Here is a 20549-nt window from a genome sequence, read left to right as displayed (position 1 = left end):
CCCCTCAGTGCAGGACCCCCCCAGCAGTAGAGACCCCCCCTCAGTGCAGGACCCCCCCAGCAGTACAGACACCCCCCCTCAGTGCAGGACCCCCCAGCAGTACAGACACCACCCCTCAGTGCAGGACCCCCCCAGCAGTACAGACACCCCCCTTCAGTGCAGGACCCCCCCAGCAGTACAGACACCCCCCCTCAGTGCAGGACCCCCCCAGCAGTACAGACAACCCCCCCAGTGTAGACCACCCCCCAGCATTGCAGACACCCCCCAGCAGTGCAGACACCCCCCAGCAGTAAAGAAGCGCCCCCCCTTACATACCTCAGAACAGCGCTGACAGTCTCCAGATACACACAGTGGTGTGTCCCTCGAGGCTCGAGCGCAGGCTCCTCCTCCTCCTCTGTGGATGTAAACAGAGAGGAGGGGAGGTGGCTTTGGTCCGCACCGCTGAGGGACAGCGAGCAGTGCGGCTGCCGCTACCTAATGGTGTCACCCCTCTGGCGGGTGTCACCCAGTGCGGCCCACACCCACCTACCAACGCCACTCATCGGGCCCCTTCTTGGCTGCGGGCCCCATAGCGACCGCGTGTGTCGCTATGGCGGTAGGTCCGCCACTGCCTACCACTCAAAGCAGCAAACAACTGGTTTGAGTAATAGATGGAGGCACAATGTATCAGTACCGGCCAGTGACAGTGTATGAAAAAATTGTAAAACTTTCAAAGTGCAGGACCAGCTAACAGGAGCCCCCTTTTGATATAGCAGACTAAACTATCTAGCTAGGGGAAGCAATGAAAATAACGTTGAGTCAAAACTGACTATTTTTTAATATGAGTGGCAAAGTCTTTGACTTAGAAAAACTATGTAGAGACTGTATTCCTGCAATGGTTCCATTTAATAAGAATCAAGTCAGTCTAGATACAATATTTTGTGAACAAAAAACAATTTTCGCCTGAGGAACACGGCAAGAAAAAAGGAAATTGAAAATTTCACACAGAAGAGTTATGAGTCCCCTCATCAGGGTAAAAGATTATCCTTGATTCTCCCATATTTAGCTTTACCCCAACGTGAAGAAGGTGGGCTTGTAGGGGATTGACGTTTAGCTGAACCCTGTGGTGTGGGTGCAGTTTCCATTTCAGATTCATGTGTAATGAACTTCAGGTCCAGCAGCAGACGTTCACCCTCTGGAAAGCTATGGAATGCATGCTGTTTACCTTTGTAGGTAAATTTCAGGGCAAACGGAAAGGCCCAATGGTATTTTATGTCTTTCTTGGTGAGTGCTGCCAAGAGGGGTTTCAATGATTGTCTCTTTTGGATGGTGTAAGGGGAAATGTCGGCAAATATTTGGATGTCTGACCATTGATACCGACTCTGTTACTGTTGATGAGATCTCTTCATCACTTCTTCCTTGATAGAATAACAATGCGGTTTTACTACAATGTCTCTTGGGGATCCATCCTTCCTCGGTGGGCCAAGGGACCTGTGTGCCCTATCCAGTTCTAATTTATGAGCCGGAACTGAAGGGATCAAGGATTTGATAATAACTTGAACCGCAGTTTGTATATCAGAAATTGTTTCTGGTAATCCCCTGATCCGAAAACTATCTCTCCTCGATCGATTCTCAAGGTCATCGATCTGAGCCTGAGCAGTGTCAAGCTGTTCTTGCATACACTGCAAATGATCAGTATTCTGAGTTGCCCTGGAGATAGTGACATCTAGCTTGTGTTCTACATGTTCAATTCTGTTTCCCAGGGTGTGGAAATCTGCCCTTATTTCCCCTGTAATCATGTCAGCATTTTGGGTTAGTCCTTTGTCCAGCAACTCAGAGATTTTAGCAAACAATTCAGTTAAATTAATTAATTCAATTAAAAGTTACCTCAGGAGCCTGCACTGTTTGTGCAGTTATAGAGTCAGGGTGAATGGGGTTAGCATCCAGTGAGGGCATTCCCATAAGCCCCACAGTACATTCTATCAAAGTTACTGTAGTTTCAGGAGATGACATGTTAAGAGAGGGAACTAACTAAGCCCGATAATTGTGGAACATAGGAGAGAGTCGCGGGGTTAACAATTTGTCTGCCTGCTGTGGAAACTTCAGCTGTTGACTGAACTGTTATCTGAGGTGCTGCTGCCATTTGTGGAAAATGACTCGCTTTTCAAAGGTCTCTAAGACAGAATTCAGGGCTTTTTCTTCTTTCCTTATTAATATAGAGAGGTGCCCTGGGGTCTCCTCTACCTGTTCCCATTATTTTGGGAACTCCTGACAGACGTTACCTGCCTCTTATTTTCGCTGTAAGGCCGGCTCTGTGCGGAGCTCCGGTCCTACACCGCCATACTCAGAGCCTCGGCACATGCGCCCCCTTTCATCTTCTTCTTCTCCATCTTCTTCTTCCTCCGCTCTTCTCGTCCCGCATCTTCCTCCAGGCTTCTTCTCCACTCTGTCCGCACGATCCGCCTCAGTGGGAGTCTTCAGCCGTGTGACGCTTAGCTTTCTCTGACATTTTTTATATAACAGAGGGTGGGGCCACCCGGTGACCCTGCCCTCCTCTGACGCACAGGGAATTCACGGGACTTCCCTGTGGCTCTCCCCCGTGTTGTCAGAGGGGGGCGAGTCCCGTGAATTTCCCGTGCGTCAGAAGAGGGCGGGGTCACCAGTGGCCCCACCCTCCGCTATATAAGAAATGTTAGAAGAAGCGAAGTGTCACGCGGCTGAAGACTCCCACTGAGGCGGATCGTGCGGACGGAGCAGAGAAGAAGCCTGGAGGAAAATGTGGGACGAGAAGAGCGGAGAAAAAGAAGATGAAGAAGATGGAGGGAGAAGAACACCGAAGGAACACTAGAAAAAAGAGGATTGAAGAAGAGGCCGAAAGAAGAAGAAATTAATAAAGGACTTGTCAAAAACCGTCTCTTGTGTTTTTTAACCTTTTTGACACTTTTTTTGTGAAATGGTAGGGGTACATTTGTACCTCATTACCAATTCACACAGGGGGGCGGGAACTGAGGATCCCCTTGTTAAAGGGGCTTCCAGATTCTGATAAGCCCCCCGCCCGCAGACTCCCACAATCACCGGGCAAGGGTTGTGGGGATGAGGCCCTTCTCCCCATCAACATGGGGACAAGGTGCTTTGTGGGGCTACCTCAAAGAACCCTCCCAATGTTGAGGGCATGTGGCCTGGAACGGTTCAGGAGGGGGTCGCTCTCTCGTCCCCCCTCTTTTCCTGCAGCCTGCCAGGTTGCGTGCTTGGATAAGGGTCTGGTATGGATTTTTGGGGGACCCCACGCCATTTTTTTAAAATGTTGGCGTGGAGTTCCCTTTAAAATCTATACCAGACCTGAAGGGTCTGTATAGATTTTGAGGGGGACCCCCACTCCATTTTTTTTTAATTTTGGCGCGGGGTTCCCCTTAATATCCATACCAGACCTGAAGGGCCTGGTATGGAATTTAGGGGGACCCCCACGCATTTTTTTTTTTTTTGGTAAAGAATGAAACAAAGGAAAACCAAAATTTATGACACCACATCCCAAATATTCATTTATAGAGAAGAAATGGACTTTAAGGCATAAAGCCTTGGGACTTTAAAGGTGTCTGAATTGTGAGAGTTTTCAGAAATGTATTCCCAATTAAACATATTGGTTAAAAGATATAAATTTTATTACAGCGATTAAAAAAAGCCATAGACAGGCTATCACAGTACACAATTAACAAAATTAATAAAATACAGTTACAATGCCTAATATGGATACCACTTTGTTCTCAACATGTTTCGCTCAGTGGAGCTTCTTCAGGAGATATGGTATATGGCATCAATTAAACTAAAATTACATAAGAGGAACAGAAAAACAAATCAATATAGTGAAATTTCATCATATGCATAATATAATATTGTATGCTAACAGTTGCTCATCGGCATACTTCGATGTTGGGGTAAATAGAAAATAAAAAATGAAAAATAAATAAAAAATAAATAAAATTACATAAGTGATGCATTAAACAATATACCTAATTTGTTATTAAAAAAAATAGATAATTATGTTTAGTATAAGTGCTGAGTTACTACTAAAGATGAAAACCTTGCCAAAAATTATAACCTTATAAACTTACACTTGGAACTGAAAGGTCACAAGTATTGGAAACACTTAGATTCATGAATTGCCTTCTCCCACTGGGTTCCTACCCCCAAGAAAAGCTTGCAGAGACAGTACATATGCGTGTAGAATTATTGATGTCCTTTTCTATGAAAGAAAGGACAAATGAATAGAGAAAAAAAGAAAAGAAAAACATATTTCTATGAATGTAATAAAAATAATTAAATAAGTATTCTCAGATGGAGAAACTCTTTTGTAATAATAAATATATACTTTCCCTTGATGGTACTTTAATAGAATCAATGTTATTATATAGATGGCATATACATGGCTGCCGCACAGAAAGTGCACCTACCTTTATCTAGTGTAAGCCGGGATAAGGGTGAATGAACAGGGAAGGAAAGAACCTTCCCTCCTTTCGTTGTGGTTCCTTCCCTGTTCATTCACCCTAATCCCGGCTTACACTGGATAAAGGTAGGTGCACTTTCTGTGCGGCAGCCATGTATTTTTGATTATGCCTAGGGCTCAGTTTGGACACTGGTGGATACCGATCCCCTCCTCTCCAGACCCCTACAGCCTCTTTGAAATACAGCCTCTTTTATCTTATACATCCCATCACAAAAGTGTTCTGGTCCAAATAAACACTAGGGATGCCATCTATATAATAAGATTGATTCTATTAAAGTACCATCAAGGGAAAGTATATATTTATTATTACAAAAGAGTTTCTCCATCTGAGAATACTTATTTAATTATTTTTATTACATTCATAGAAATATGTTTTTCTTTTCTTTTTTTCTCTATTCATTTGTCTTTTCTTTCATAGAAAAGGACATCAATAATTCTACACGCATATGTACTGTCTCTGCAAGCTTTTCTTGGGGGTAGGAACCCAGTGGGAGAAGGCAATTCATGAATCTAAGTGTTTCCAATACTTGTGACCTTTCAGTTCCAAGTGTAAGTTTATAAGGTTATAATTTTTGGCAAGGTTTTCATCTTTAGTAGTAACTCAGCACTTATACTAAACATAATTATCTATTTTTTTTAATAACAAATTAGGTATATTGTTTAATGCATCACTTATGTAATTTTATTCATTTTTTATTTATTTTTCATTTTTTATTTTCTATTTACCCCAACATCGAAGTATGCCGATGAGCAACTGTTAGCATACAATATTATATTATGCATATGATGAAATTTCACTATATTGATTTGTTTTTCTTTTCCTCTTATGTAATTTTAGTTTAATTGATGCCATATACCATATCTCCTGAAGAAGCTCCACTGAGCGAAACATGTTGAGAACAAAGTGGTATCCATATTAGGCATTGTAACTGTATTTTATTAATTTTGTTAATTGTGTACTGTTATAGCCTGTCTATGGCTTTTTTTAATTGCTGTAATAAAATTTCTATCTTTTAACCAATATGTTTAATTAGGAATAAATTTCTGAAAACTCTCACAATTCAGACACCTTTAAAGTCCCAAGGCTTTATGCCTTAAAGTCCATTTCTTCTCCATAATTTTTTTTTTTTTGGTTCGCGGTTCCCCTGTGGGGAATTTCCATGGTGTTTTTATCAATGAACTTTTATGTGTACTGTCGAACCGACAATTCATTATAGCCGCGAGTAGTTTTAAATTACTTTTTTTCCTTTAAAATGTCATTTTGCTGTCAGACTATTCTAAACACGGGAAACATGTGCCCCTTTACAGGCATACTATAGACACCCCCAGGTACGAAATTTAAAGGAATATTACACTTTTATTGTTTCACTTTAAGCATTATTAAAATCACTGCTCCTGAAAAAACAGCCGTTTTTAAAACTTCTTTTTGCATTGATCCATGTCCCCTGGGGCAGGACCCAGGTCCCCAAACACTTTTTATAACAATACCATGCATATAAGCCTTTAAAATTAGCACTTTTGATTTCTCCCATAGACTTTTAAAGGGTGTTCCGCGGCTTTCGAATTTGCCGCGTACACCCCAAATTGTTCGCTGTGTGGTGTACTGGTGAACAGCCGATATTCGAGTCAAACATGAGTTAGACTCGAACTCGAAGCTCAACCCTATGTGGTACTGATGATAATTGTATTATGTCCTCTGCTTATTTCCTAATTCCCATTTCAGGGTCACAGCCCTCAGTTCCTGACTAGACTTCTTCCCAAAGGACAGAGAACACATGGCTCCTCTGCTAAATTCTCAGCTCTGTGTCTGTTTAGAGTGAAAATCTGTCTCATCTTCGGTAATAAATCTGTTGCAGTTGTCTGCCCAGGAATCCAGACACACAGGGTCACAAATACACAGTAAGCCTGTCACAGAGACTTTGGAGGAATCCTGATTTCCATCTAACTGCATTACTAATTTGCTTTATTAATATCCACCCATGACTTCACATAGTCACTCAGCATGCTGGACAGTGTAATTCAATTACAGCCCTTTGCCTTTATCACAGAACTTCCACGTTTGTGGCTGTATTCCATAGAGACCCCCATAAGTGTGGTTTGATGAGTCTTGTGTCCTGTGAATCCACCTAAATACAGTATATATTTTTCTTTTCCAGGCAAACTGAAGAAGATGACACAAGACAACAGATTATCAGGTTAGTAGGACATCCATGTTTGATATGAAATTTCTTCTGGACATGGGCGTAGCATCAGGGGTCACAGGGGTCGCATTTGCATTCCCACCCCTAGCTCCAGGAGGCCTATGTGGCTCCCCTGTCATATTGGCATGCTGCATTCCCCCACAAAATCCCAGAGTACAGCTCCGATCCGCCTTGTGTCCCACAGCCAGCTCTGTAGCCAGTACTCAGCATTAGGGATGAGCCGAACACCCCCCTGTTCGGTTCGCACCAGAACATGCGAACAGGAAAAAAGTTCGTTCGAACATGCGAACACCGTTAAAGTCTATGGGACACGAACATGAATAATCAAAAGTGCTAATTTTAAAGGCTTATATGAAAGTTATTGTCATAAAAAGTGTTTGGGGACCTGGGTCCTGCCCCAGGGGACATGGATCAATGCAAAAAAAAGTTTTAAAAACGGCCGTTTTTTCAGGAGCAGTGATTTTAATAATGCTTAAAGTCAAACAATAAAAGTGTAATATCCCTTTAAATTTCGTACCTGGGGGGTGTCTATAGTATGCCTGTAAAGGGGCGCATGTTTCCTGTGTTTAGAACAGTCTGACAGCAAAATGACATTTTGAAGGAAAAAACTCATTTAAAACTACTCGCGGCTATTGCATTGCCGACAATACACATAGAAGTTCATTGATAAAAACGGCATGGGAATTCCCCAAAGGGGAACCCCGAACCAAAATTTAAAAAAAAAAATGACGTGGGAGTCCTCCTAAATTCCATACCAGGCCCTTCAGGTCTGGTATGGATATTAAGGGGAACCCCGGCCAAAATTAAAAAAAAAAATGACGTGGGGTTCCCCCTAAATTCCATACCAGACCCTTCAGGTCTGGTATGGATTTTAAGGGGAACCCCGCGCCAAAAAAAAAAAAAAAAACGGCGTGGGGTCCCCCCAAAAATCCATACCAGACCCTTATCCGAGCACGCAACCTGGCAGGCCGCAGGAAAAAAGGGGGGGACGAGAGTGCGGCCCCCCCTCCCTCCTGAACCGTACCAGGCCACATGCCCTCAACATTGGGAGGGTGCTTTGGGGTAGCCCCCCAAAACACCTTGTCCCCATGTTGATGAGGACAAGGGCCTCATCCCCACAACCCTGGCCGGTGGTTGTGGGGGTCTGCGGGCGGAGGGCTTATCGGAATCTGGAAGCCCCCTTTAACAAGGTGACCCCCAGATCCCGGCCCCCCCCCTGTGTGAAATGGTAAGGGGGTACATAAGTACCCCTACCATTTCACGAAGAAAGTGTCAAAAATGTTAAAAATGACAAGAGACAGTTTTTGACAATTCCTTTATTTAAATACTTCTTCTTTCTTCTATCTTCCTTCATCTTCTGGTTCTTCTGGTTCTTCTGGCTCTTCTGGTTCTTCCTCCGGCGTTCTCGTCCAGCATCTCCTCCGCGGCGTCTTCTGTCTTCTTCTCCTCGGGCCGCTCCGCACCCATGGCATGGGGGGGAGGCTCCCGCTCTTCTCTTCTTCTTTTCTTCTCTTCTTCTCTTCTTCTTTTCTTCTTTTCTTCTCCGGGCCGCTCCGCAATCCATGCTGGCATGGAGGGAGGCTCCCGCTGTGTGACGGCGCTCCTCGTCTGACAGTTCTTAAATAACGGGGGGGCGGGGCCACCCGGTGACCCCGCCCCCCTCTGACGCACGGTGACTTGACGGGACTTCCCTGTGACGTCACGGGGAATGCCACAGGGAAGTCCCGTCAAGTCACCGTGCGTCAGAGGGGGGCGGGGTCACCGGGTGGCCCCGCCCCCCCGTTATTTAAGAACTGTCAGACGAGGAGCGCCGTCACACAGCGGGAGCCTCCCTCCATGCCAGCATGGATTGCGGAGTGGCCCGGAGAAGAAAAGAAGAAAAGAAGAAGAGAAGAAGAGAAGAAAAGAAGAAGAGAAGAGCGGGAGCCTCCCCCCCATGCCATGGGTGCGGAGCGGCCCGAGGAGAAGAAGACAGAAGACGCCGCGGAGGAGATGCTGGACGAGAACGCCGGAGGAAGAACCAGAAGAGCCAGAAGAACCAGAAGAACCAGAAGATGAAGGAAGATAGAAGAAAGAAGAAGTATTTAAATAAAGGAATTGTCAAAAACTGTCTCTTGTCATTTTTAACATTTTTGACACTTTCTTCGTGAAATGGTAGGGGTACTTATGTACCCCCTTACCATTTCACACAGGGGGGGGTGGGATCTGGGGGTCACCTTGTTAAAGGGGGCTTCCAGATTCCGATAAGCCCTCCGCCCGCAGACCCCCACAACCACCGGCCAGGGTTGTGGGGATGAGGCCCTTGTCCTCATCAACATGGGGACAAGGTGTTTTGGGGGGCTACCCCAAAGCACCCTCCCAATGTTGAGGGCATGTGGCCTGGTACGGTTCAGGAGGGAGGGGGGGCCGCACTCTCGTCCCCCCCTCTTTTCCTGCGGCCTGCCAGGTTGCGTGCTCGGATAAGGGTCTGGTATGGATTTTTGGGGGGACCCCACGCCGTTTTTTTTTTTTTTTTTGGCGCGGGGTTCCCCTTAAAATCCATACCAGACCTGAAGGGTCTGGTATGGAATTTAGGGGGAACCCCACGTCATTTTTTTTTTTAAATTTTGGCCGGGGTTCCCCTTAATATCCATACCAGACCTGAAGGGCCTGGTATGGAATTTAGGAGGACTCCCACGTCATTTTTTTTTTTTAATTTTGGTTCGGGGTTCCCCTTTGGGGAATTCCCATGCCGTTTTTATCAATGAACTTCTATGTGTATTGTCGGCAATGCAATAGCCGCGGGTAGTTTTAAATGAGTTTTTTCCTTCAAAATGTCATTTTGCTGTCAGACTGTTCTAAACACAGGAAACATGCGCCCCTTTACAGGCACACTATAGACACCCCCCAGGTACGAAATTTAAAGGGATATTACACTTTTATTGATTGACTTTAAGCATTATTAAAATCACTGCTCCTGAAAAAACGGCCGTTTTTAAAACTTTTTTTTGCATTGATCCATGTCCCCTGGGGCAGGACCCAGGTCCCCAAACACTTTTTATGACAATAACTTGCATATTAGCCTTTAAAATTAGCACTTTTGATTTCTCCCATAGACTTTTAAAGGGTGTTCCGCGGCATTCGAATTTGCCGCGAACACCCCAAATTGTTCGCTGTTCGGTGAACTTGCGAACAGCCAATGTTCGAGTCGAACATGAGTTCGACTCGAACTCGAAGCTCATCCCTACTCAGCATTAGTGGTTGGTTGCTAGGGCTGCCTGGCGTCTAGCAGCCAGCCACATGGTTGGTCTACCGCCAGCATTCAGTAGAGGAGAACTGCACTAACCTCGCTGCATTTAAAAGAAAAAACACTGATACCAAGCCCATCGAGTCCTGCCCTCTAAACCCCTCCTACAGTGTCCCACCCATTAAGCCCCACCCACTGAGTCCTGCTCTCTACATCCCATCAACTGCACGCCTCCCATCCAGTCTTCAATATGGTCCAAAGGATTAAAGGAATTTAAGGTGGGGGACACTGTGTCTGTTCCCAGGTGTCAGTTTTAAGGGACATTGATGGAGGTACCTCTAATGAGGGGGATACTGATGATGGAGCTACAGTGAGGGGTCACTGGTGGAGGTACCTCTAATGGGAGGGGCACTGATGGGGGAGCTACAGTGAGCTACAGTGAGCAGGACACTGATGGGGGAGCTACAGTGAGGGGGACACTGATAGGGGAGCTACAGTAAGTGGACACTGATGGAGGAGCTACAGTGAGAGGGACACTGATGGGTGAGATATAGTGGGGTAACACTGATGGTTGAGATACAGTGGGGTGAAAAAAACACATATGGGGGAGCAACAGTGAGGTGGACACTGATGGGGGAGCTACAGTGAGGGGGACACTGATGGGGGAGCTACAGTAAGTGGACACTCATGGAGGAGCTACAGTGAGAGGGACACTGATGGGTGAGGGTGAGATACAGTGGGGGAACACTGATGGGTGACATACAGTGGGGGGAACACTTATGGGGGAGCTACAGTGAGGTGGACACTGATGGGGGAGCTACAATGAGGGGGACACTAATGGAGGAGCTACAGTGAGGGGGACTTTGATGGGGGAGATACAGTGGGGAAACACTGTTGGGTGACATACAGTGGGGGAACACTGATGGGGGAGCTACAGTGAGGGGACACTGATGGAGGAGCTACAGTGAGGGGACACTGATGGGGAAGCTACAGTGAGGCGGGACACTGATGAAGGTACCTCTAATTAGGGGAACACTGATGGGGGAGATACAGTGAGGGGGACACTGATGGAGGAGCTACAGTGAGGGGGACTTTGATGGGGGAGATACAGTGGGGGAACACTGTTGGGTGACATACAGTGGGGGAACACTGATGGGGGAGCTACAGTGAGGGGGCACTGATGGAGGAGCTACAGTGAGTGGACACTGATGGAGGAGCTACAGTGACGGGACACTGATGGAGGAGCTACAGTGACGGGACACTGATGGGGGGCTACAGTGAGGGGGGACACTGATGGAGGTACCTCTAATTAGGGGAACACTGATGGGGGAGATACAGTGAAAGGGACACTACATAGTCACATAGTTGCATAGTAGGTGAGGTTGAAAAAAGACACAAGTCCATCAAGTCCAACCTATGTGTGATTATGTGTCAGTATTGCATTGTATATCCCTGTATGTTGCGGTCATTCAGGTGCTTATCTAATAGTTTCTTGAAGCTATCGATGCTCCCCGCTGAGACCACTGCCTGTGGAAGGGAATTCCACATTCTTGCCGCTCTTACACTAAAGAACCCTCTACGTAGTTTAAGGTTAAAACTCTTTTCTTCTAATTTTAATGAGTGGGCACGAGTCTTGTTAAACTCTCTTCTGCGAAAAAGTTTTATTCCTATTGTGGGGTCACCAGTACGGTATTTGTATATTGAAGTTATATCCCCTCTCAAGCGTCTCTTCTCCAGAGAGAATAAGTTCAGTGCTCGCAACCTTTCCTCATAACTAAGATCCTCCAGACCCTTTATTAGCTTTGTTGACCTTCTTTGTACTCGCTCCATTTCCAGTACATCCTTCCTGAGGACTGGTGCCCAGAACTGGACAGCATACTCTAGGTGCGGCCGGACCAGAGTCTTGTAGAGCAGGAGAATTATCATTTTATCTCTGGAGTTGATCCCCTTTTTAATGCCAATATTCTGTTTGCTTTGTTAGCAGCAGCTTGGCATTGCATGCCATTGCTCAGCCTATCATCTACTAGGACCCCCCGGTCCTTTTCCATCCTAGATTCCCCCAGAGGTTCTCCCCCCAGTCTATAGATTGCATTCATATTTTTGCCACCCAAATGCATTATTTTACATTTTTCTACATTGAACCTCATTTGCCATGTAGTTGCCCACCCCATTAATTTGTTCAGATCTTTTTGCAAGGTTTCCACATCCTGCGGAGAAGTTATTGCCCTGCTTAGCTTAGTATCGTCTGCAAATAAAGAGATTGAACTGTTTATCCCATCCTCCAGGTTGTTTATGAACAAATTAAATAGGATTGGTCCCAGCACAGAACCCTGGGGGACCCCACTACCCACCCCTGACCATTCCGAGTACTCCCCATTTATCACCACCCTCTGAACTCGCCCTTGTAGCTAGTTTTCAATCCATGTACTCACCCTATGGTCCATGCCAACGGACCTTATTTTGTACAGTAAATGTTTATGGGGAACTGTGTCAAATGCTTTTGCAAAATCCAGATACACCACGTCTATGGGCCTTCCTTTATCTAGCTGGCAACTCACCTCCTCATAGAAGGTTAGTAGATTGGTTTGGCAAGAATGATTCTTCATGAATCCATGCTGATTACTGCTAATGATACCGTTCTCATTACTAAAATCTTGTATATAGTCCCTTATCATCCCCTCCAAGAGTTTACATACTATTGATGTTAGGCTAACTGGTCTGTAATTCCCAGGGATGTATTTTGGGCCCTTTTTAAATATTGGTGCCACATTGGCTTTTCTCCAATCAGATGGTACCATTCCAGTCAGTAGACTGTAAAAATTAGGAACAACAGTCTGGCAATCACTTGACTGAGTTCCCTAAGTACCCTCGGATGCAAGCCATCTGGTCCCGGTGATTTATTAATGTTAAGTTTCTCAAGTCTAATTTTAATTCTGTCCTCTGTTAACCATGAAGGTGCTTCCTGTGATGTGTCATGAGGATGAACACTGCAGTTTTGGTTACTGAAGCCCCCCCCAATTCCCTCATGAAGACTGAGGAGAAGAATAAATTCAACACCTTCGCCATCTCCCCATCCTTTGTAACCAGATGTCCTTCCTCATTCTTTATGGGGCCAATATGGTCTGTCCTCCCTTTTTTACTGTTTACATACTTAAAGAATCTCTTGGGATTTTTTTTGCTCTCCTCCGCTATGTGTCTTTCATGTTCTATCTTAGCCGTCCTAATTGCACCCTTACATTTCTTGTTGCATTCTTTATAAAGTCTGAATGCTGATAATGATCCCTCAACCTTGTATTTTTTGAAGGCCTTCTCCTTTGCTTTTATATGCATTTTTACATTGGAGTTAAGCCATCCAGGACTTTTGTTCGCTCTTTTTTTTTATTTTTTTTAATTTTTTAAATTTTATTTTTTTTTTCAATCAAAAGGTTTTTATTTAAGAAAAACAAGCAGTACAGTCAAATATGAAGTACAATACACTTTGTTCGGATATTAGAATATTCAACATATGAGCTAGCGTTACATTTGTCAATAAAGAAGTAAATCTCTTTTATCTTTTTTTTTTTTTTTTTGCCGATACATGTAGACAGGTTAGTTTTGCCTGTTATGGAGATTTTACTTTGGCATATAGAATATGAAAGACTAACATGTTAGGGGTAATTATCTGAGTTTGATTCTATTACACATATCAGGATACAGTTATTTTGCCATATTGTATGTCCAAGATTTATTTATTGGTACTCGTGCTTTGTTAATGGATACCATAGGGTTCAATAATCACAGGTATTAGATTTATTTAGCCACCTATCCCATATTTTGTTATATTTAGTAGGACAACCTCTGTTAATGTAAAGAAATTTTTTATACGGGAGACTCCCATTAACCTCTGTTATCCACTCAGCTATGGTAGGAGGTGTTTGTCTCATCCATTTCCTTGCTATCACTCTCCTGGCCAAGAAGAATGTTTCTTGTAAAAATATCTTCGTAAATTTATCTATTTCAGGGTCAGGAAATATCCCAAGTAGACAGGTCTTAGGGTTCAATGTGAGGGGTGAGCCCATGGTATCATGTATAAAGTCAACAATCTGTTTCCAAAATTCCTGGATTATGGAGCAGGACCATATTAAGTGAAAGAATGCTCCTATATCTTGCATACACATTGGACAGGAGTTAGAATGATCTTTTTTATATCTAGCTATTCGGAGAGGCGTGAGGTATGACCAATGTAGGATATAAATTTGTGTCAATCTATCAGAAAGCTTTGGAGATACAACCTTACAATTGTCTAGAGCCTCACTCCATTTCTCGTCCTCTATTACTCCCACCTCTCTTTCCCAGCATGGTTTAATAGCATAAGCCAATTTAGTGGAGGAAGGGACAATGAGCATATTATAAAAGGATGATATGAGCTTTTGAGGATCTGTGCTTTTAACTATAGCTATAATTGAGTTAGGGAAGGATTGTGGGGTTGCCTCCGGAAATTGTGCTGATAGAGCATGACGGATCTGAAGGTATCTGAAAAACATATTATCCGAAAGTGCAAACGCGTCCTGTAAATTATTAAATGATTTTAGATTCTCCATCTAATATAAGATGATTTAGATAGTGTATTCCTCGTATGTTCCAAAACTCTGAGTTGGGTATGTGGGATAGTTCAGATAAATTTTTATTATTCCATAATGGAGTGTAGTCATTTATGAGTGGAATTTCTAGTTTATCCATGGCTATATCCCAAATCCGTCTGTAATGGTATAAAAGGGTAGAGCTTCTGACTGGTTGAGTGCTTCTAGATCCCGTCGCTATTACACTTTACACTTATAGGGTCCGTTGTGTGTCATGATCTGTGTGGGCATAGAAGGACGGTGAACGGTTTCTTTGTCAGTTTTGTCGATATGAAAATGTTGGGATAGTTGGGATGCTATATAGTATAATTTTATATCTGGCATGGCCGTCCCTCCCAAATGAGACGGATTACTGAGGTTTTGTTCGCTCTTTTAAATGTATTACCCAATGGGATGCATTGGCTAATGCCCTTATTTAATATGCTCTTAAAGCAAACCCATCTCTCCTCCGTGTTCTTTGTTCCTAATATTTTATCCCAATTTATGCCTTTTAGCAAGGTTTGTAGTTTAGGGAAGTTGGCTCTTTTGAAATTCAGTGTTTTTGTATTCCCTTTATGTTTCCTATTTGTGTGATTTATACTGAAACTAATTGACCTGTGATCGCTGTTACCTAAATTGCCCCGTATTTCCACATCCGTGATCAGGTCTGTATTGTTGGTAATCACTAGATCCAGTAATGCTTTATTTCTAGTTGGTGCGTCTACCATCTGACCCATAAAATTGTCCTGCAAGACATTAAGGAACTGGCGAGCCTTAAATGAATGTGCGGTTCCCTCCGCCCAGTCTATGTCTGGATAATTAAAATCCCCCATTATGATAACACTTCCCATCCTTGCTGCTAATCCAAATTGTGATAGGAGATCTGTCTCCACTTCCTCCCTCAGGTTAGGGGGCCTATAGCATACTCCCAGTATTATTTTCCCCTTAGCTCTACCCATAAGGATTCCACCTCCTTCCTAGCTCCCTCAGTGATGTCATCTCTCACATTCACTTGTACATTATTCTTGATATATAGACATACCCCTCCCCCTTTTTTACCCTCTCTATCCTTGCGGTGAATGTTTGCCAGCCAATCATGAGAGCTGTTGAACCAGGTCTCTGAAATTCCCACAAAATCCAAATCCTCCTCTTACAACACTATCTCTAGTTCACCCACCTTGTCCGCCATACTCATTGGTGAACATGCCACATAGTTTAGACCGGTCGCATATTGTCCTCGTATTGGGTGTTCCGAGATTGCAACTAGGACTTGCTACTATACTTACCTTGGGTTTTTGTGCTATGGTCAACCTACCACTAATGCCCGAAATACTACCCTCTGGAATATGTTCCGTGCTGACTATCTCTACCTCTGGACCCTCCCCCATCACCTAGTTTGAAAACCCCTCTAACTTTTTGGCCATCTTCATGCCCAGCTGATATGCACCCTCCTCATTTAGGTGCAGTCCGTCCCTTTTATAGTACCGGTTATCCACTAAGAAGTCGGCCCAGTCCTCCAGGAACCCAAACCCCTCCTTGCTACACCAGCTCTTCAGCCACATGTTTACTTCCCTAATCTCCCTCTGCCTTTCTGGTGTGGCTCGATGTACCAGTAGTATTCCTGAGAATACTACCCTGGAGGTCCTTTTCCTCAATTTAGCTCCTAAGTCCCTTAAAATCATTCTTTAGGACACTCCATCTGCCTCTGACTTTGTCATTGGTGCCAACGTGCACCATCACAGCTGGGTCTTCCCCAGCCCCTCCCAGTGATCTGTCCACTAGAACCGTGATTTGCCGAAGCCGAGCGCCTGGTAGACAACATACTGTTCGGCGCTTCAGGTCTTTGTTACTGATGGAGGAGCTACAGTGAGGGGACACTGATGGAGGTACCTCTAATTAGGGGAACACTGATGGGTAGCTACAGTGAGGGGGGCAATAATGGGGGTACCTCTAATTAGGGGAACACTGATGGGGGAGATACAGTGAGGGGGGCACTGATGGGGGGATGCAGTGGCGGAACACTGATGGTTGAGATACATTGGGGACACACTGATGGGGGAGCTACAATGAATAAGACATTGATAGAGGAGCTACAGTGAATGAGACACTGATGGAGGAGCTACAGTGAGGGCAACACTGATGGGGGAGATACAGTGAGGGCAAAACTGATGGGGGAGATACAGTGAGGGCAACACTGATGGAGGAGATACAATGAGGGCAACACTGATGGGGGAGATACAGTGAGGGGCACTGATGGGGGAGATACAGTGGGAGGAACACTGATGGGGAGATACAGTGAGGACAACACTAAGGTAGGAGATACAGTGAGGGGAACACTGATGGGGGGCTTCAGTGAGGGGAACACTGATGGGGGAGATACAGTGGGGGGGTGCACTGATAGGGGAGCTACAGTGGGAGAGACACTGATGGATGAGATATAGTGGGGGAGCACTGATGAGGAAGCTACCATGAGGGGGGCACTGATGGGGGAGATACAGGGAGCTACAGTGAGGGGGACACTGATGGAGGAGCCACAGTGAGGGGACACTGCTGTGGGGATACAGTGAGGGGGACACTGATGGGGGAGATACAGTGGGGGGCACTGATGGGGGAGCTACAGTGAGGGGGACACTGATGGGGAGCAACAGTGGGGGGAACACTGATGGGTGAGATACAGTGGGGGGAACACCGACGGGGGGAGATTAAGTGAGGGCAACACTCATGGGGTAGATACAGTGAGGGGGGCACTGATGGAGAACCTACAGTGAGGGGGACACTGATGGGGGAGATACAGTTGGGGGAACACTGATGGGGAAGATACAGTGAGGGGGATGCTAATGGGGGAGATACAGTGGGGGCACTGATGGGGAAGATACAGTGGGAGGAACACGGATGGGGAGATACAGTGAGGGGGAACACTGATGGGAAACTACAGTGAGGGGGACACTGATGGGGAGATACAATGAGGGGGGGACATTTATGGGGGACCTACAGTGAGGGGGCAATGATTGGGGAGATACAGTGGGGGGGGCACCGATGGGGGAGATACAGTGGGGGGCACTAATGGGGAGATACAGTGGGGGGCACTAATGGGGAGATACAGTGGGGGCACTGATAGGGGAGCTACAGTGAGGGGGAGATACAATAAGGTGGCTTATGGGGGAGCTACAGTGAGGGGAACACTGATGGGGGAGATGCAGTGGGGGGACACTGATGGGGAAGCTACAGTGAGAGGGACACTGATGGTGGAGATACAGTGAGGGGGGGCACTGATGGTGGAGATACAGTGAGGGGGCACTAATGGGAAAGATACAGTGGGGGGCACTGATAGGGGAGCTACAGTGAGGGGGACACTGATGGAGGAGCTACAGTGACAGGGAAACTTATGGAGGACCTACAGTGAGGGATACACTGATGGAGGGGCCATAGTGAGGGGACACTGATGAGGAGATACAGTGAGGGGGACACTGATGAGGGAGATACAGTGGGGGGGGGCACTTATGGGGGAAATGCAGTGGGGGGCACTGATGGGGTAGATACAGAGGGGGCACTGATGGGGGAGATACAGTGGGAGGAACACTGATGCGGGAGATACAGTGAGGGGACACTGATGGAGGACCTACAGTTAGGGGACACTGATGGAGGACCTACAGTGAGGGGACATTGATGGGGAGATACAGTGGGGGGAACACTGATGGAGAAGATACAGTGAGGAGGACACTGATGGGGGAGATACAGTTAGGGGGATACTGATGGGGGAGATACAGTGAGGGGACACTGATGGGGGAGCTTCAGTGATGGGGACACTTATGGAGGACCTACAGTGAGGGAGACACTGATGGAGGAGCTACAGTGAGGTAGACACTGATGGAGGAGCTACAGTGAGGGGGACACTGATGGAGGAGCTACAGTGAGGGGGGCACTGATGGAGGAGCTACAGTGAGGGGGACACTGATGGGGGAGATACAGTGAGGGGGATACTGATGGAGGAGTCATAGTGAGGGGACCCTGAAAGGGGGATCCAGTGAGGGGGACACTGATGAGGAGATACAGTGGGGGGAACACTGATGGGGAAGATACAGTGAGGGGGACACTGTTGGGTGAGATATAGTGGGAGGACACTGATGGGGAAGCTACCGTGAGGGGGACACTGATGGGGGAGCTACAGTAAGGGGGACACTGATGGGGGAGCTACAGTGAGGAGGACACTGATGGAGGAGCTACAGTGAGGGGGACACTGAGGAGGGAGCTACAGTGAGGGGGACACTGATGGAGGAGTTACAATGAGGGGGACATTGATGGGCGAGCTACAGTGAGGGGGACACTTATGGGGGAGATACAGTGGGGGGGACACTGATGGGGAGATACAGTGGGGGGGCACTAATGGGGAGATACAGTGGGGGGCACTGATAGGGGATCTACAGTGAGGGGGACACTGATGAGGGAGATACAATGGGGGCACTTATGGGGGAGCTACAGTGAGGGGGGCACTGATGGGGGAGATACAGTGGGGGGACACTGATAGGGAAGCTACAGTGAGGGGGACACTGATGGTGGAGATACAGTGGGGGGCACTAATGGGGGAGATACAGTGGGGGGGCACTGATAGCGGAGCTACAGTGAGGGGGACACTGATGGAGGAGCTACAGTGACGGGGTCACTTATGAAGGACCTACAGTGAGGGAGACACTGATGGAGGAGCCATAGTGAGGGGACACTGATGAGGAGATACAGTGAGGGGACACTGATGGGAGAGATACAGTGGGGGGGGGGCACTTATGGGGGAAATACAGTGGGGGACACTGATGAGGGAGATACAGTGAGGGGACACTGATGGAGGACCTACAGTTAGGGGACAATTATGAAGTAGATACAGTGGGAGGAACACTGATGGGGGAGATACAGTGAGGGGACACTGATGGAGGACCTACATTTAGGGACACTGATGGAGGACCTACAGTGAGGGGACACTGATGGGGGAGATACAGTGGGGGGAACACTGATGGAAAAGATACAGTGAGGGGGACACTGATGGGGGAGCTACAGTTGGGGGGACACTGATAGGGGAGCTACAGTGAGGGAGACACTGATGGGGGAGCTTCAATGACGCAGACACTTATGGAGGACCTACAGTGAGGGAGATACTGATGGAGGAGCTACAGTGAGGGGGACACTGATGGAGGAGGTACAGTGAGGGGGGCACTGATGGGGGAGCTACAGTGAGGGGGACACTGATGGGGGAGCTTCAGTGACGGGGACACTTATGGAGGAGCTACAGTGAAGGAGACACTGATGGAGGAGCCATAGTGAGGGGACACTGATGGGGAGATGCAGTGAGGGGGACACTGATGAGGAGATACAGTGGGGGGAACACTGATGGGGAAGATACAGTGGGGGGACACTGTTGGGTGAGATATAGTGGGGGAGACTGATGGGGCAGCTACCGTGAGGGGGACACTGATGGGGAGCTACAGTGAGGGGGGCACTGATGGAGGAGCAACAGTGAGGGGGGCACAGATGATGGAGCTACAGTGAGGGGACACTGATGGAGGACCTACAGTTAGGGGACACTGATGGAGGACCTACAGTGAGGGGACACTGATGGGGAGATACATTGAGGGGAACACTGATCTAGAAGATACAGTGAGGGGGACACTGATGGGGGAGCTACAGTTAGGGGGATACTGATGGGGGAGATACAGTGAGCGGACACTGATGGGGGAGCTTCAGTGATGGGGACACTTATGGAGGACCTACAGTAAGGGAGACACTGATGGAGGAGCTACAGTGAGGGAGACACTGATGGAGGAGCTTCAGTGAGGGGGACACTGATGGAGGAGCTACAGTGAGGGGGACACTGATGGGGGAGATACAGTGAGGGGGACACTGATGGAGGAGCCATAGTGAGGGGACATTGAAAGGGGGATCCAGTGAGGGGGACACTGATGAGGAGATACAGTGGGGGGAACACTGATGGGAAGATACAGTGAGGGGGACACTGTTGGGTGAGATATAGTGGGAGGAGACTGATGGGGAAGCTACCG

The 20549-nt window shown here is 46.7% G+C and overlaps 2 protein-coding genes across 2 annotated transcripts in view; both read left to right on the top strand.

Moving 5' to 3' along the window:
- Positions 1-20549, top strand: part of LOC141133842 (phospholipid scramblase 3-like) — a 599764-nt gene that overhangs the window by 170295 nt on the left and 408920 nt on the right. The window lies entirely within an intron of this gene.
- Positions 1-20549, top strand: part of LOC141134392 (NACHT, LRR and PYD domains-containing protein 3-like) — a 284164-nt gene that overhangs the window by 8052 nt on the left and 255563 nt on the right. The window contains exon 3 of the mRNA XM_073623957.1: positions 6637-6675. Within this exon, the coding sequence (XP_073480058.1) occupies positions 6637-6675 (39 nt within the window). The remainder of the gene's footprint in view (positions 1-6636; positions 6676-20549) is intronic.

This window comes from Aquarana catesbeiana, linkage group LG03 (assembly GCF_042186555.1).
Source record: "Aquarana catesbeiana isolate 2022-GZ linkage group LG03, ASM4218655v1, whole genome shotgun sequence".
Taxonomy (NCBI): domain Eukaryota; kingdom Metazoa; phylum Chordata; class Amphibia; order Anura; family Ranidae; genus Aquarana; species Aquarana catesbeiana.
Note: the sequence above shows the minus strand (reverse complement) of the source record. Positions and strands in the feature narration are given on the sequence as shown.